This window comes from Mastomys coucha, unplaced genomic scaffold, assembly GCF_008632895.1.
Source record: "Mastomys coucha isolate ucsf_1 unplaced genomic scaffold, UCSF_Mcou_1 pScaffold21, whole genome shotgun sequence".
NCBI classification, from domain to species: domain Eukaryota; kingdom Metazoa; phylum Chordata; class Mammalia; order Rodentia; family Muridae; genus Mastomys; species Mastomys coucha.
In genome coordinates, this window is record NW_022196904.1 from 22,356,287 (window position 1) to 22,373,787 (window position 17,501).

Consider the following 17,501-nt stretch of genomic DNA (forward strand, 5'->3'; position numbering starts at 1 on the left):
GGAGAAGAGGCAGGGGAGGCAGAGGCAGCATACCAGGCTGTATCCTGTGGAGATAAGCAGAGCCCTGAAGTCATCTGAGTCCATGCTGCCTGTCTGCTTCTGCTCCCAGGACGCAGGCATATAGCAGAGGCCAGGCCCAGATTAGGCCCCATGTGCACAGCGGACAGACAGGACAATGGAGAAGCAAGGAGACAGGAGGCCCAGAGACCAGGTAAGGGGGAAAGTGTCCAGAGACACATGAGGGAGGAGGCAAGAGAGCCAGGAGACAGCACAGGATGCCGGGGGTGAAGAGGAGAGAAAGAGAAGAGCAGTTAATGCCAGTCTGCTGGGGCCATGGTGCGCGTACCTGCCGGTCATTCTCCACGTCGTAGCCCAGGCTGATGAGGCAGGCCTTGAATTCCTCAGGCCCCAGTGCCCCGCCATGGTCCTGCCAGGAGGCCATCGAAGGCAGGCGTACGGGGTGATGCAGAGACCAGGCCACAGAAGTGGGAGAGGGGCCAGGCCACATGCAGTGGACAGGGGAGGAAGACACATGGGGAAGGGAAACACACAGTTAGAGGTGACAAGGTGGTAGCCAGGGATTGGTGGGTCATGGAGGTCTCCCAGGCCTCAGTGGGGTCGAGTGGGCAGCATGGAGGACCAAGTCCAGGGCATGGTAGACAGAGGGGACCTTTCCCTGCCTGCAGTGCCTACAGGACAGCATAGAGGCTGCACACTGGCACTCACAGAGGCTGAGTGGTCAGAAATCGTCTGGAGACAATCAAACACAACATTCAGAATTCCTCAAGAGGCTACCAGTCTAGATCCAAATTGTAAAACCTCTGCATCTGGGGACCAGAGTCCTGGAATGACTGCCCACCGGGCCTTATATGTGTGTACTCTGGTCCTGCCCATTCTATGGACAGTGGATGGAATGGGTGGATGGATGCAGATGGAGAGGGTAGGATGGGACATAACAACGGGGAGACGAAAGGCCACACTATGCCATATGGGGTGGGGTGGGGTCACCTTGTCAAAGTGGTTGAAGGATGCCCGGAACTCCTGCATCTGCTCCTGGCTGATGCCCTTGGCATCCCGGGTGAGGATCTGGTTCTCCACCTCGTTGATGGTGCGGGCAATGGTGGTGAGCAGCTGCTCCCAGCCCACACGGATATGCTGAGGAAGGAAGAGGGATGGATGGATGGATGGATGGGTGGCTGTCCTCAACAAATGAGGTCTGGGGGAGAAGGGGCTCCACATCTCATCAACTAACAGGGGACACAGGATCTTTGCCAAATGTGCCTCACTTACTCCACCTACAGATGTGGCAGATGAACCAGGGCCAAGAAGCTTGGGACATGTGACAACTCTTTACAATTACGCTGGTTGCTGCTCGACACCTGACCCTCTGAAGGGGTGGAACCCTATGGGGTTTGTAGCACCATGGGTTGCACTGTGGAATGTAGATGGGACCCTCTAATTCTAGCACAACAACCCTCTCTACCCCGGTGAGCTGTCCCAAAAGGTGGCCTGGACTTGCTGCTCAGGTAAGGCCCAAAGTGCTGAGTCCACGGGTAGGGTGTGAATGTGATCCTTTCTGTGTCAGGTAATTCCAGAATGGAACTCGTAGAAGCATGCTTTTTCAATGTCTATGGACACTAGTCTGTTTAGATAGGGTCTCCCTCTATATGTCGTCCAGGCTAGCCTAGTCCAACTCCTGCCATTCCTCCTGCCTCTGACCCTGATTGAGTGCTGGGATTTGGGCCATCTGATGTAGTAACCTGCACATGGTTTTAGGAAGGTATGGAGCCCGTGGCAGCCCATCTCTCCTGGGCAAGTGGTACACACCTCCATTGTGTAGTTGGTGTGCTTGTTGTCGAAGATGAGGGCCTCCTGGATGAGCTGGTGCTGCTGCTCCAGCAGGTCCAGGTTGGGCTTGTAGTCCACAATGCTGCGCTCGTACTGCTTCAGGTGACTCAGCTGGTCTTCCAGAGTCCCGTTCATCTCGATGGAGATGCGCCCGATCTCCTGCTCAGAGGAGAGACCCGGGAGTGACACCAGCCCAGGCTGCTATGCTGTCCGAAGGCCTGCTGATCCCACCCCATTCTTGACGTTCAGAGTCTGCTTTATACATCTAACCTCACCAGCCACTCTTGATCCCTCCATGAGGCCCTGCACTGTGACAGAGAAACAGAGCTCAGGGAGGTCAGGCTGAGTGGCTTGGGAAAGTACCTTCACCCTATGACAAAACTCTTTCCATACTTGGAAACAAGAAAATAAATAGAGAATAAAAGGAGGGCAAGGCCTCTGGCTGTTGGCAGAATCCCCATGTCCATGGCTCTCCACGCCTGGCACACTGAGCACTTGGCAGTGGGGCAGGTAGAATTGCTACTGGCTGCCTTACAACCTACCCCATGCCTGTCAGGAGTATCCCTAGGTACTGTGTTGCTCAAAGATACACTATAGCCCCTACAGGGGTCTAACACAGAGTGGTGAGCAAAAGCCATTTGTGGTGGGAATGCTACCAGAGATGAGAGCACAGGAGTAGAAGGCAAGACAGCACTGGGCTAGGATTGGACAGTCAAGGTCCAAATTGGCTCTAGCCAAGCTGTAGCCAGGCCTCCATCAACTTCATATTACCATTTCCATCAGTGTAGTCCTATGTGGTCAACTGAGGTCCTGACCAGTAAGAGCTGAGATCAGATCTACCAAGGTCACAGGGACCATGGAGACCTCTAGGACTTGAGAACCCACATGACTCTCTCAGTTGACAGGTAGCCTGGGTTCAGTGTTTGGGGTGGGGCAGCCTTACCTCCATCTTGGTCTGGATCCAGGGCCCCACCATATTGGCTTGGCTGGCGAACTGTCGGCGAAGGTGCTCATTGGATTGCTGCTTGCTCTGCTCCTCCAGGAGTGCATGGTCCCGCTTTGGCACCAGCTGCTGAACCTGTGGGATGTGCCGCACCAGAAGTCAGGTGACAGCTTCCCTACCTGGACAATCCAGCCCTTGCATGTCAGAGAGCCTGGCCCACCTTCTCCCACTTGGAGTTGATGATCTGTGGGGTAACGGTGGTGTAGGGGTTGCTGCCCGACAGCTTGATGTGATTGCTCTCAGCGATCCTTTGGGCCTCCTTGTGGATGGCCAGGATGGCCTCACGCTCCCTGTCGGCATCTGGCAGGGTGGACTTGAACTGGTCATGGGCTGAGATCAGTCCCTAGAAGGAACAATGGGAGTGAAGACGCAGTCTGCCTTTCTGGGATGGGATGGGCTTGCCCCCTAGAGGGTGTGGTGGGGCAGACCTCGATCTCCTCAATGGTATGGACGATAAACATGTCCTGCAGGTCCTCCATGGCACTCTCCATCCAATTGTTGAAGGGTGCAGCCCGCTTGGCATACTCCAAATGTAGCTGGTCGATGGTCTCTAGCTGTTTCTCTGTTTTCTGTAGTGTGCAGAGAGGGATGGGGACAGGGAAGGCAGGTCAGCTGGTGAGGAGCTACCCGAGGGCCTCTAAAGATACCCTCCTAGAAGTCCCCAACATCCCTAAAGGGCATGTTGACACACCCCTCCTCACCTCCAAGGCTTCCCTGCGACTGTGTGTCAGAGAGCCCAGGTTATCCCACTGGTCGCAGATCTTCTGGCACCGTGTGTTGACATTGTGGGAGTCATAGTAGTCCAGCTCACTGTGAAGCAGAGATGAGACCCAGCAGGTGGGCGGGGGTATGCACAGACTCTACTCCTGGGACCTCAGGCCCTGGGGTACAGGTGACAGACTGGAGCAGGCGGATGGGAGGAGCTGAGTTTCCTTTTACTTTCAGCTATAGCTGCAGCCACACTACTGTGTGTTCTGGCCTATGCACACTCAGGGAGGGTATAGATCAATGTCAGAGTCTGCCTCAGTGATCCCAACCTTCTCTTCCCATTTAGACAGAGTCTCACTGAAAAGCCCTGGCTGGCCTGGATGGAATTCAAGAGTTCCTCCTTGCCTTACACTCTGAGTACTGGGATTGAAGGTGTGCACCACCACATCCACCTCAAAGTTACTTCATTATTATTAGTGTATGCATGCACATACATGTCAGAATGTGTTTGTGGAGAGCACAACTTTCAGTGTTATGGTTTCTGAGGTTCATACTTCAGGGCTACATGGCCTAAGAGCTCCTCGGAAGTTAGAGGTGCCAGGATTACTGGGGACCCAGCTTTTTGTGGGCTCAGGAGAATGAACTCAGGTTGTCAGGCTTGTGTGGCACCCGCCCTCACCACCTTATTGAAAAAAGATCTCTCCCTGACCTTGGAGATCACAGATCCTCTTGTCTTTGCCTCACCTAGGCTGAGATTATAGGCATGTGCCACCATGCAGACTTTGACATTTGCTCTAGGGATACAAATGCATCCTCATGCTTGCAAAATAAATATTTCACTTACTGAGCCATCTAGCCATGTGTACTCATGGAGGTCAGGTGGAGACCTACTGGAATTGGGTCCCAGGCTATGACCTGGCAGGTGTGGGTCCTGAGACCTAAATTGTAGTCCGTTGGACAGTGTGCCCTCTTGAACACCGAACAGATCTCCAGCACGCTTTTCTAAAATTCTTCTATGTTTATTTACTTATTTAGATTGTGTGTTTATGTAGGCCAGAGGAAAATTGGTGGAGAGAGCTCTTTTCTACCTTGTGGATCACAGGATCCAACTAGGGTCTCCAGGCTTGGAGGGGAAATGCCTTGACCCACTGACCCATTTTCCTGGCTCCAGGCTACTCTTTTGATTTTAACAACAGCATGCAGTGGCTCATAACTGTATCCCAGCACCAAGGATGCTAAAACAGGAGTGAGTTTAAGGCCAGTGAGGTACAGAATCAGTTCTTTATGAACCAGAGAGACCCTGCCTCAAAATAAAATAAACAAAGAGCCAAATCACTAATGGCAAAGGTTGGTTTTTTTACAGTCCCGACTACTGAAGCTTGAAAGTACTGGCATGTTAGGGTTGTTGTCTTGAAAGGTTCTACTTATAAATGCTCTGTCTATAGTGACAATTTTGGTTTCTTAAAAAACAAAACAAAACAAAAAAAACATATTATAAAAATGTGCTGTCAGGCTGGAGAGATGGCTCAGAGGTTAAGACCTCTGGCAGCACTTCCTGAGGTTCTGAGCTAAATTCACTGCCAACTATATGGTGGCTCATAACCATCTATAATGAGATCTGGCACCCTCTTCTGGCTGTGCAGGTGGAACATTGCACACTAAGTAAGTAAGTAAGTAAGTAAATAAATAAGCAAGCTAGCTAGCTAGCTTTCATTTTAATCCCAGGTGTAGCGCTAGGGGCAGCTTCACACAGCGGCCGACTATGATTTGCCTTGTGCTTTAGCAGAGGCATGGTTTTGCCAGCTGCAGACTGTGACACTTACAATTTTGGGAACCTTTCAGGGGGTTCCCTGAAATGCTAAAGCTCCATAACCAGGGTTGGTGGTCGGGGGGGGCTGGTTGCACTTTGTTAATAGTAGGACTCAAAGATGAAAGAAGGAAAAAAATTAGATTCAGGAATCTCTTTCTCTCCTATCTAGTTATGGGGGAGAAACCAGGGGGAGAAAGAAAAACCCACAAAATGGCAAAGAACAGCTATAATGCTTATTACAAAATTATTCTAAAGCTAGATGTAGTAACCCATGTTTTTAATCCCAGTACTTAGGAGGCAGAGGATCTCGAGTCTGAGGCCAGCCTGGTCTACACAGAAAAGCCACCTTTGAAAAACAAAACAAAACAAAACAAAAAAAGCAAACCATCTAGCCGTACTATTTTATTGCTATTGCTGATTTCTTGATGTAAAAGTTAAGCTTTATCTGTCATAAAGATCGATGCATAGGAAATGACAGCAGACTCAGGTGCATGCACACACTGCGTCCTAGCACCTGCTTGACTGACTTGACAAGTGCTGAGCCGATAAAGATAACACTCTTGTTGGTTAGGTATGGACTCTAGAGTTCTGTGATCCTTCTGTATACCCTTCTGTACACTCTTCTCCTTCCTCTAGGGCCACGTCTAGAATGTTGTTTCTGGGGCTGCCTGACCTTGCCTCGGGGGAACAGTACTCATGTGGTTGGGACCTAGTATCTGAAGAGTAGGCTAGCCCAGCTCTCCAAGTCTATGTTTCAGGAGCATCTCACCTGTCACTCATATGAAAGCGCTACTTGCATTGCTTTCCTTGGTTTAGACAAGCAAGTCTCTGGAGGGTAACCCCATGGTATCAAACAAAATTACTGGTCACAGTACCATAGTTTTACCTCTGGTATACAAATGTACAAACTATGGCCAACAGTAGTGGGAAGCAGGAAGAAACCAGCCCTGCTTCTGTAGTCCGATTGGCACGGGTGGGAAGGCCTTGCAGAATTTCTCAAGTTTGGGGTGAATAGTGGGTGGGGGTGTCTGCGGAAAGAGCAGCTCCAGCCAAGGATCTTATTTTAGGAGCTCATTTCAGGGCCTGTGGATTTTCCATGACATAATGGGCCAGGCCTCCCACTCCCTGGCTCCTCCTTGCTGCTGGCCACCGTAATGGTAGAATAAGGGCTTCATTCATTAGCTCTTGAGGTACAGTGTACTAACTGTGTACAAATTTATGTGACTGGGCAGGGGAGGAGAGGGACACTGGCCGCCTGGAAGCCCTTACAGTGACTGTATTCTGAGCAGAAGGGACGGGGCAGGCAGAACAACAGGCTCACTGTATAGCATTCCCCACACAGGATGGCAGGCTGGGGAGACAGGGACCCTTAGAGTCTGAGGTTATGCCTGTGATGCAAAACCTAGGTCCCTTATGCTTGTTGGTTGTTGAGACAGCATGGGCAGACTTCATTCTGTAAGGCTCTCCTGGAGTATAGGAGGAGGCAGGGATTGAGAGCTGAGGACAGAACTAAGCTTGCAGCTGATGATGCCATAAGAGCACACGTACTTGAGCTCCTGGGCAATTGCAGCAATCTGCTCCACGCGGTCCTGGTGTGCGGCCAGGTCACTCTCAAAGGCCTCATGTTTTCGGATCAAAGCTTTGATGTCTGACAGGGTGGCTGTCTCGTAGTCCCGGTGCTTCAGCATGGCCTCCTTCCCTACAGGTGTGGCAGAGAGGCACCATAACAGAGCTGTCTGAGGGGGAGAGGTGCAGCAGATACGAACCACATCTGTCACCCCAGAGGATGGAGCCTAGAAGCTACGGGAACCTTCCTCCTTGCCCCTTGGGAAATCTCCAAGCCCATTAATGTTCTATGCAGTTCTGTACAGACTTAAGACGACACTGATGCTTGGTGTTTATGGGCCTGAGACCGAGATCACAGTGTAGCTACTATGCTCTAAACAGTGTCTCTTACTGGTAGGAGAACCAGGATAGAAGGGTTGATACCAAGGCCGAAAAGTTAGACACCCATTTGTGGAGGATGGTGACTGGGAAAAGCCTTGGGCCTTTAGCCAGGCCCAGCGGGATCAGGAAAGGGACAAGCCTGGAGTCTGGGCCCAGGAGCTGTGCCTGTGCCAGCTTTTTAGAGCCAGTTCTCCTGGGTGGTGGTCCTAATCCAGTCTTGTCGCCCCACCCGCTTTCTCGGCACAGTGGGTGGGGCTGTCCAAACCCTTTGAAGGAAGGGAGCAACACTGTTATTAGTCCTGGAGCCGGGCTAATTACATGCCCAGAGCAAAAGCCCAAGCAGCCTGCTAGTAAGTTAAGGGACGACAGACAGGCTACTGAGGGGATGTCAGTCACGATGGAAATCAGGCCTCCACTTTCTTCCTCGAGGAGCCCTGCTTCCAATGACCTCTGGGCTCACCTTCAGATCAGCACCCAGAGCACCTGGCAAACAGTTGGCACCCCTTGACCAATCTCCCCTGTGTAAAACAGTGCCAGCAACGACACCTATGCGGCCTTGCCCATCCTGAATTTTAGCAAGATGATGGCTAAGAATGCAAGAGTTGCTGCCACCCCCACTCAGCCACTCCCAGCCTCATCTGCCTAGCAACTGTCAGCCATCCTCAGGCCAGGGCTGGCACCAGGAGGCAGACTCCACAGGCCTGCCACCCCCGCCCCAGGCTGGAGGACTTAACCACAAGGCAAGCTTGCAATTCCCTTTTCCAAACTGCTTTCTCCCAAGGGTGGGAACCAGAAATAGCAGCTGAGGGAAATTCAGCTTCAGCTGTTTCAGCAGGGAACTGGCAAGTGCGTCTACATGCAGCCATAGGACGTATGTGGGGCTCAGTGGTGTTTGGGTTTATACCCAGGCACTCAAGTCCCTCTGGAAGTCATCCACATGGGCCCACCGCTTCTGATTACCTCTCCCTTGGGGTAGGGGTTTCACAGTGACTTAGAATACAGGTAGGGGCTCAGAAGGTTTGCCAACTGCTGGGAGGGACGGGTGTGTGAAGGTGTCAACCAGTACTGGGCCTGGTTGCAGGTGGGCCTTATTTCCAGATCCCTCCAGTGCAAGCCTAGCCCCAGGCATCCCCAGAGTAGGAGCTGAGTGGTTACCAAACCCACAGACCCATGAAACCAGTTGCCAGACCTCTGGCAGCCCTAGGTTGGGTACTCCAGCTCATTTTGTGAGAACCACAGAATAATCTAGAAAATAAGATGGCAAGACACAGCAGAAAACACCTTAGCTACGTATGGGGCGTAGGAGTTATGGCATTCCTTACATACTTAGGGGCCCTCACAAGAGAAGTGCAAGTCTATACGCCTGAGTTCTCTCAGGGCAGGACTTACCCACTTGGGAAACTACCACGGAGAGAGCCAAGCACAGCCAAGTGGCTCAGATCCCCAGCCACGTGTGAGGTATTTTGTTTGGATTTTCAATACCTCACACTGTACTACAGTCTAGACCTCTCTGGAACCCTCCACATAGTTAAGGAGGCTCCCTGTGGAACCATGGAGCAGCAGTGGTGGAGAACTGGGGCGGGAAGGGAGGCAGTGCTATAGAAGGAGGTGCCTTTTGGAGGGCTATTTATGTCTCAGCAGTGAGACTGAGCCCAGGGCCTCCACTGAGTGACAGCTTGTCTGTGGGCGTGTCGCGTCATGACTTTTGAATCTGGAATCTCAGTGATGGAATGGGTCTCAACCAAGGGCCAAGGCCGTGATGGAATTCTACATCCTCAGTCAGAGACAGGCAGTTGTGGGGCTGCTAGGAAGCAGGCTTAGGGACAGGGTGGTGATGCCGGCGGAGCCAGGAGGTAACTGAAGAGAGAGACTAATGCAACCTAGCCAATGTGCTATGAAGCCCACAGTCACAGACAGGGTGGTAGGCTGAACTTGGGATTAGAAACCATTCCTGGAAGGATCCTAAGTGTGAAGGCACAGGGAAGAACCTTGCTGTGTTGTTCCTAGATAACCCAGGAGGGGGCTCACCCATAAGTCATCTTAGGCCACAGCAGAGGTGAAAGGGAGACCCATTTCTGCAGCCAGGAGAGGGACTACATGTGCTTGTACACCTCAGAGTGGTCAGGGAGCAAAGGAGCATGGGAAGCATACCATCAGTCCAGGCCTCATGGATGGAAGCCTTCTGCCGGAACTTCTCTGCCAGGTGGTCAAGTCGTTCTAGCCTACGGATTTCATTCAACAGCCATTCTTCATAGCCCTTCTCAGCCTGCTCCAGGTGTTGCCACCCATTGTTGATGTCCTGTGGCATAGGAAAGAGCAGAGGTCTCACAGGATGGTGGTGGAGAGGCCTGCCTGACCCGACCCTGCAGTTCTGTCTACATGACCAGCATGGACAGATGCTGTGTGTGAGTGTGTGTGTGTGAGAGTATACCCACAGGGGCCAGAAAATGGCTCTGAATCCCCCAGGGACAGGAGTTACAGGTGGTTGTGAGCTGCCTGACATGGATCCTGGGGACTGAACTTAGACCCATTGCACTGATTGTTTTGGTCTAAGTGAATGAATCTCAGTGCAAGTGGGCAGGTAGGCAAATCAATGAATGGACATTGCTGAGTAGACCTTGAAAGGTATCTTGCTATCCCTCCTCTTATAGAGGGTCTCAGACACTTACTAGCCTGGAGTCCTGGCAAGTTCAAATGGTCCATACAAACAGTGGTATGGTTGGGATAGTAGTGCAGAGAATTCTGGGTGTAAAACCTCAGAGGAAACTCAGGAAATGTGAAGCATGCCCATCACCATTCCTGCCCCAAAGGCAGGATGTCGGCCAAGCTTTATGCTCTACTGTGGCTTAGGAGGTGATGCCCCTTGGCCCCAAGGTGGTGGTGAACTCACAGAGACCATCCTGCCCTCGGAAGGCATGAAGGCAGGCCGGTTGCTGAGCCGCAGCTTGGTTTGCAGTGTGTTGAAGTTGATCTCCAACTGACACTTCTCCTGCACCTTGGGGGGCTTGTGCACACGCCTATAGTCTCGGAAGTCCTCCAGCTTCTGTTGCATCTCCTGGATGGTCTTCTGAGGCACGCGGTCCTCTAGCCAGGGGATGGTGCGCCGGATCCACTCTAGGAGCTGTGAGCACGTAAGAAGCCATGTTAGCTACTGTGGAGGTGCTCAGGGTGCTGTCAGGACTGCTTCCCCCCCGGCCCCCCCCCAAGCTTACAGGGAAACGAGATGTGGAGTTACAAAAGCCTTGTCCTCAGGGCTGCCTTGCTCCCAAACCCAAATTTTCCATGATATCCGTGGGGACTCCACAGCAGAGGTCTATGAACGTGAGGCACTCCTGGAAGCACTGTGCTATATCCTACTTTCTGCTCATGCCTCTGCTCACAGTCTTCCTTGCCCAGACTGAAGTGGGTGGTTCAAGTCCATTGTCCCTTCCCAGAAGACCCCATTCCATACTGTCAGGGGACTTGTGACTGCTGGACTCACAGGCCACAGCTGTCTTGAGACTCTTGCTCAGGCTAGGTTTGTTGACTGTACCTGACACGATGGCAAGGGCCTACAATGTTTGCCTCACTTGGATGGCCAGTGCATACACAAGGCCTGGCACCTCAAAATGGAAAACTAGAAGAAAAAATGACAAGTATTCTTACGACCTACTCTGATCCTTACAAGGCAGGGAAGAATACTAACAGCCAACAGCTTAGGCATTCCAAACAATTCTAGAACAGTAAAGGCACAGAAATGGCTTTTTAACAGCAAAGACACAACCAGAAACAGAGGCACCAGGCTGAGTGTGCACTGTGACTCCCACCTTGTCTTATGGTTGGGAATGGCAGGTACAGCTCACACAGAAGCCGGGGCCTCATGCATGTAAGGCAAAAGCTCCAGCAACCAACAATGTCTCAATGCAGCCTTGCCAGTACACAATCCACAAAATCCTCAACTGGGCAGAAGTTGCCACTTTGGGTTGGCAGCTGAACATCTTTTAAGTTTGCCCAGGCCACACAATCATGTGGCCCAGGTGATGGAGCTGAAGACATGGTGGGGGTGGGGGGGGGTGCCTGCCTAACATTCAGGAGGCCACACACTTCACATCCACACCTGAATCCAGTAACCTTGAAGTCCTCAGACCCAGGAGTCAAGGCTCTAAGAACACAGGAAGCTGAATGGAATGTCTTGGTACGAACCTAAGATCTGGACTCAAGAGCTGGTTGGCTGGCACAGTGAGGTGATTGCCAAGCCAAATGTTCTGTACCTCATATTTTCTAGGTCTTACTACTATGCTACATCTACTTCGAAAGTAAAATAGTGTTTGTTATCCTAGTAGTTGGGAGGTGGAGGCAGGAGGATCAGAAGTTTAAAGCCAGACTGGGCTACATAAGACTCCATCTACTCCTGACTCCCTCTGTGTTGCCTCTTTCTCTCCAAACAAACAAACACCCCCAAAACCTCTATTTTTTTATTTGATGTATATGATCTTTTGCCTGTATGTATGTTCATGAGCTACTTTGTGTGCCTGGAATCCCCAGAAGTCAGGAATCAAACTCAAGTTCCCTAGAAGAGCAACAATTGCTCTTAACATCTGAGCCATCTTTCTGGCTCTCCCTGCCTATGTTTCACTCTGGTGGGGCATGGAGCACTCTGGAGCACACACTCACATCACTGGCCAGGCGTTCATAATCTTCCATCAGGTGTTCATTTTCCTGGTTCACAGCCAGCACCTTGCAGATCCGGTTGGCAGCAGTCTCAGCCTAGAGTGGAGAAGCACACAGTCAGGGCTGCCAGAGGCTGGGGACCCTCCCGCCAAACAAGCAGGTCCCTCGAAAGCAGGTTGTCCAAGACCCTCAGAACACCCCAAAGAGGGAAAGGAGAGGAAGCGCATCTCCAGTAAAGTGGCCTTGAGCAGCCATGTCCTGGGGTCTTTGTTAAGAAGGGTGGCAAGACCTGAGCCCCTGCTAAGAGCCAGGCCTCTAGTCCCCAGGACTGTAATGGAACAGCACTTGAAGGATGGTGTGGGGCCGGCACCATAGAGTCTCAGTGGTCGGTGCATATTCTGCCCATTCTGGCCCCTGCTTGGAGGTGAGGCTGACTATAGGGGCTCATATGGGCATGAGTCACAATGGGAAGGGCAGAAGGGAAGGAAGCACAGAAGGGGAGATAGAGTTGGCTGCAGTACGCTAGGGACAAGTGCCACACAGGAGAGGGAGGCAGGTACCTTTCAGGCAGCACTAAAAAAGATCCAAGAAGAGTTGGAACGGCAACAGAACAGGAACAGAAATAGTGAGGAGGGTCTATAGGATGATGAGGAGGAAAAGAGAGGCTCGGGAGTTGGCTCCAGGTCCAGTGTGCTTTCCCATCCATACGTGGTGCAGGACAGAGTAGCCCCGGGTGGTGTGCATTTGTTCTGTACTCAGGAAGCACCAAGACTTGTTCCAGGTGAGACAAAGGCCAAGACCAGACATGCTGCTGGTACCTCAAGCTGTAATCTACTCTGCTGCTGAGATGCTGCTAGCCAGAGGTGTTCTACTTCACCGCTGGAGCACAGGGCATCTTAGGGAATAGGTGAATTTAAATGCAGCCAAGAAGAATGAATGAATGCTTTGGTGACTAGACATGGGGAAGACTTGTGTGCCAGGCCTGAATTCATCCAGAAATACTTTGAGGAGACTGAACTGGCCTCTGGGAAATGACAGTAACCTTAAGGCACTGCTGGGTGTCCCAAAGGGTACACATGAGAAAGCTGAATCTAGCAGAGTCCCCCCATTTTCCTCACTACACAGAGTAGGCTACCTTAGAAGACATGCTGAGCACAAGCATTCTGAGCCCAGACGTCCCCTAACTGTAACTGCTCTGCCCTGGACTTCCTTGCTAGTGACTGATCCCTTTACCAGACCTAAGTCAGCTCCAGGCATGGAGCATTTCTGGAAAAAAAGGAATCATAGCATGGGGCTATGGAGCCCACCGTGGCTGTGCTCAATGGTAGTCTTGCTGTTAACTGGGGCTCATCACTACTCATTCCCACCAGTACCTTCATTACTCGTCAGTGGGGGCCAGGGTGGGGTGGGGTGTAATGTTTTCCTTCTCTGTGCCTTCCAGCAAGACACTTCAGATATAAAATCTAACCCATGCTAGGTGAGTAGGAAATGGGCGTTGAAAGCTGGCCATTTGGGGAGGAGCCTGAAAGGAACTTGGTACCTTTGCTGGGCCACAGACTATCTTAAACTCTGGAGCGCATTACTGCATGCCTAGACCAATCCTGTGAGGAGCAATAGGAAACTCATCTTATAAATAGGGAAACTGAAGTAAAGTAACCTATCCAAGATCATACTGCCAAGAGGGGGCAAAGCAGGGTCAGGCCAGACTGCCCATGATGAGGCCCCCACTGGATATAAGGTCCTAGGAAGGCAGTATACAGAAGACAGCAGGTGTGGTATCTCTGAGCCTCAGTTTCTTTCAGATGGGTCTAACAGCCTCCATTTCCTCCCTGGTATGTACAGGAGTTCTGTTGGGACCTAGGCAGGTAAAGGCCTTGGAGAGGGCCCAGGGAGGTAAACGTTCCCAAAACAAGAACCATTCGTTCTGAACTCCTGGGCTGCTAACACAATGCTGTTGACCAAGGATGGCACAGAAGTGCCAAGATATGCAGATATGTTGAGTCCCTGACAGGAGCCAGGGTGGGGTCAGCAGGTCTCAGGGAGACTCAAACCAGAATAGACATGTTTATTGGACCCACCCAGGAGCCTCCTGGGCATCTGGGTAGAAGACAGTTTTCTGAAAGAAGGCTCACAGGTAGGTGGCCCCGAAGCAGAGTTCCCGACTACAGTGATCTGGGCCTCTATCTCCCTGTGTGGTCAGAGCTGTTACATCCACTGAAGGTGGCTTTGCAAGAAGGTCTGTGAGGCTTTGGGAAATGACAGCCGAACAGGAGGCACTGGGATCCCATGATCATGATGGCCCTGCATGATCAGCCAGGCCTCCACGCAGGGGCATGTGGACATATAGTGCTGACATGAACGTGACAAGAAGGGAAAATCTGAGTCCACAGCAGTGAGGGATGTTGAAGTGATAAAGTGTTTTCATTTTAACCAGGTGTGGGATATAGGGCTGCTTAGGACTGTCCTCAGCAGCTGACTATGATTTGCCTCGTGCTCTAGCAAAGGCACGGGCCTGCCAGCTGTAAATTTTTCAGATGATATGTAAATGCCTAGGGCCCCGACAGGTAGTATTGGTCTTGATTTGTTAGTAGTCGTGCTCAAAGAAAAAAAAAAGGAAAGAAATTAGACTCTCTCTCTCTCTCTCTGGTTTCTCTCTCTCTCTCTGGTTTCTCTGTGTATCCCTCGCTGTCCTGGAACTCACTCTGTAGACCAGGCTGGCCTCGAACTCAGAAATCCACCTGCCTCTGCCCGGCAGATTCAGGAATCTCTTATCTCTCTCTCTCTTATCTAGTGATAGGGGGTGAAACTGGAGGGATAAACGGTGGAAAAAGAACTCACAAAGTAGCAGAAGACTAGCTACAGGGTCCTCCCACCCTGGCTCACCTTCTGGGCCCCCGAGAAGGCGTGGTAGAAGCAGGACACGTAAGTCATGATGGCCTTCTCATCTGGCCTCAGAGTGCCTACAATATCTGCGCAAAGGAAGAGAGAGAGAGCGAGAGACAGGAGAGAGTGAGAGATGCAGGAGGGAGGTGGCTGGCCAGCTGAGGCTCGTGCGGGAAGAATAGCGCTTGCTCTGGACTGGACACCAGCGGAGCTCAGACCTGGGGGACATGCCCTGCCATGGTGCAAAGAAGGGCCATCAGGCTTTGAGGGAGGAGCCTCATTTTCAAACAGGCCATTGAAAACTAACTAGACTGTATGAAAGGAGCTGCATTTGGGACCAAAAAAGTTAAAAGTTAAGCGACTGTTCTGAAACCCTAAGCAGAATCGTGTCACCTGAACTACCAGCCATTTTTGCATAACCCCCTAAAGATGCTGGGCTCTATGGTGCATGTCTGTAATCCTGGCAATCAGGATACTATGGCAGGAGGAGCTACAAAGTCAGATTCTGTCTCAGAGTTAAACATTTTGTCATACATTGGCAATCCCAGCAAAGACAGGAAGGAAGATCAAGGCCAGCCTGGTCCAAACATAGAAAGTTCCAAGATTCTAGGACAGCCAAAACTATATCGAGACGACCCCCTGCCCCCCAGGTGGTAGTACATGGAGTATCAGTTCTTTAGAGCTAGCTGAGCTATACGTATGAGACACTGTCTCAAAACAAAACAAAAACAAAACCTGTAACTGGAAAGATGGCTCAGCAGTTAAGAGCACTGGACTTAGGTTCAACCTAAGCTCTCATGTGGTGGCTGACAACCATCTGTAACTCTAGATCCAAGGGATCCAGCACCTGGCCTCCCTAGGTACCAGGTGTACAGACATACATGCAAGCAAAACACTTACATAAAATAAAAGGTACCCCAAATGAATTAAAAAACAAAACCCTAAGCAGAATGACCCACAGCTAGCTGCTTTTTGCAACTTTCCTTCCCAAGTCTCAAGTCTCTGCAACCTGAGGCTTTTCACTTGCTGAGGACTCCCTGGGTGGCCCTCACCTAGCAGCCCCAGTTTAGAGTGAAGCCCCTTTCCAACTGATGGTCCCAGCTACCAGGGGACCCAGGTGCCTCTACCACACCACTCTGTCCACTGACTCCTCAGATCACATGAGCTGATGTGTGTTGTCTGCCTCGCCTACTAGGAAAGAGGCTTCCTTGCAGCAGGAACTTGCCTGTGTCCTCACTGCCTGAACAGAGCCTGGTGTACAGTAGTAGGCACTCAATAGACTGAGCAAGGACTAGACAGGCGGCAATGCCCAGGACTGAGGGAGCTGGCTTCCAGTCCAAGAGAGGCCACTGCCGTCTGCAAGAGAAATGAAGTGAGCGTGGGAGGCGAAAGGCAGCAGCAGCATTGGGCAGTGGCGGCGAGAAGGGCTGCCTGGCCCTGCCTGGTACCTTCTGGGCTCCTGAAAAGGCATGGTAGAAGCTGGACACATATGTCATTATGGCCTTCTCGTCGGGCCGGGCTGTGTTCACGATGTCTGTAAGTGAACAACAAGGGTTAAATGGCCCAAGCAGGGGTGAGATCACTTGTTAGGACCCATAGACTCCCAAAGCCACAACTAAGCCAGGGGAAAGACCATCTAAGCTGATTCAACAACAGCAGTTGTTCAGTTGGATGGGCTCAGTCACATCCTAACCTCCCCCCATGGTCTCAGGAAAGGCCTACGCTGTGGGAACTGAGCTGGAGTGAAGCCACTTCCTTTCTCTGAGAATGGCCTCAAAGGGCTAAGGACAGTGAACTCCAAAGGCCACCAGAGGCCAGACATGGGTTCTGCTGGGGGTGGTGCTGGCTGGGAAATGGAGCAAAGCCGGAAAAGGAAAAAACAACATTCCACTTTGGCAGGCTCCAGACCCCAGGCCCTTTGGCTGGTCAGGAGAGAGGCCAGGGTTATTCACAGGAAGCCAGGAGCTGGCCTCTTCAGCCTCTTTGTCCCCTCTGAGGTACAGAAAATTGATCCTTTAAGCACTGACCACCCTTCCCTCTCTGCTATTCTGACTGCGTCTGGCCATACAGGGTTTACCCAGCCTTTCACCCTGGCTCAGCCAGCCAGCTCCCCAAGGTTTTCTTGAGGCTCTGATGAGTGGTGGAACCTAGCCAGCTAGGTCCAGAGAGATAAGGCCCGAGGAAACATGGTGTTGACTGAACAGGGAGGTACTCACCCTCAGCATCTAACATCTTGGGGATATCAAGGTATTTCTCAGCCACTTCAAATGCATTGTTTAGGTTGGTGACTGGATCATCCTGGGGAGGCATTGGGATAAACAGAATTCCATCAGGATCAGGATCCAGGCAATTGTAAAAGGCAAAAGGCTAGCCTGAGATAGGGAGAGCCTTGAGGAGCAGGGCTGGAAAATGTCAGGAATTCTCATCCTGGTATGCTGTTATACAGGGAGAAAGGCCCGTATTGCACAATTCCTGCCCAAAGCTGGACTACAACCTTTTCTCTAGAGAAATGCAGGTACTCTTCTCATAGCACTGCCAGCCAGCCACAGGTCTCAGCTGAACCCTGTGCTCTGAAACTTTGAGCGTGTGGTTCAGATTGAGAAACCATAAGGCTTGTAAGTGAGTGAGTGAGTGACTATGTTGGGGGGGGGG

At 51.5% G+C, this 17,501-nt stretch overlaps 1 protein-coding gene and 1 long non-coding RNA gene across 6 annotated transcripts in view; one reads left to right on the forward strand and one right to left on the reverse strand.

Annotated features, from left to right (window-relative positions):
* The window catches only part of Actn4 (actinin alpha 4), a 69,295-nt gene that overhangs the window by 1,897 nt on the left and 49,897 nt on the right, over nucleotides 1–17,501 (reverse strand). The window contains exons 7-20 of one of the 5 annotated variants that reach the window (XM_031385954.1): nucleotides 17,066–17,147; nucleotides 16,298–16,383; nucleotides 11,970–12,062; nucleotides 10,207–10,437; nucleotides 9,468–9,615; nucleotides 6,918–7,068; nucleotides 3,553–3,661; nucleotides 3,280–3,420; nucleotides 3,012–3,194; nucleotides 2,792–2,926; nucleotides 1,828–2,007; nucleotides 1,009–1,155; nucleotides 347–427; nucleotides 34–99 (exon numbers count right to left, since the gene is read on the reverse strand). In XM_031385954.1, the coding sequence (XP_031241814.1) occupies nucleotides 34–99; nucleotides 347–427; nucleotides 1,009–1,155; nucleotides 1,828–2,007; nucleotides 2,792–2,926; nucleotides 3,012–3,194; nucleotides 3,280–3,420; nucleotides 3,553–3,661; nucleotides 6,918–7,068; nucleotides 9,468–9,615; nucleotides 10,207–10,437; nucleotides 11,970–12,062; nucleotides 16,298–16,383; nucleotides 17,066–17,147 (1,833 nt within the window). Of the gene's footprint in view, nucleotides 1–33; nucleotides 100–346; nucleotides 428–1,008; nucleotides 1,156–1,827; nucleotides 2,008–2,791; nucleotides 2,927–3,011; nucleotides 3,195–3,279; nucleotides 3,421–3,552; nucleotides 3,662–6,917; nucleotides 7,069–9,467; nucleotides 9,616–10,206; nucleotides 10,438–11,969; nucleotides 12,063–14,849; nucleotides 14,936–16,297; nucleotides 16,384–17,065; nucleotides 17,148–17,501 lie in introns of all 5 variants that reach the window. The other 4 variants (XM_031385950.1, XM_031385953.1, XM_031385951.1 and 1 more) reach the window with 4 other exon arrangements.
* Nucleotides 10–17,501, forward strand: part of LOC116101934 — a 38,589-nt gene continuing 21,097 nt past the window's right edge. The window contains exons 1-2 of the long non-coding RNA XR_004122950.1: nucleotides 10–211; nucleotides 1,302–1,526. This is a non-coding gene — a long non-coding RNA (uncharacterized LOC116101934). The remainder of the gene's footprint in view (nucleotides 212–1,301; nucleotides 1,527–17,501) is intronic.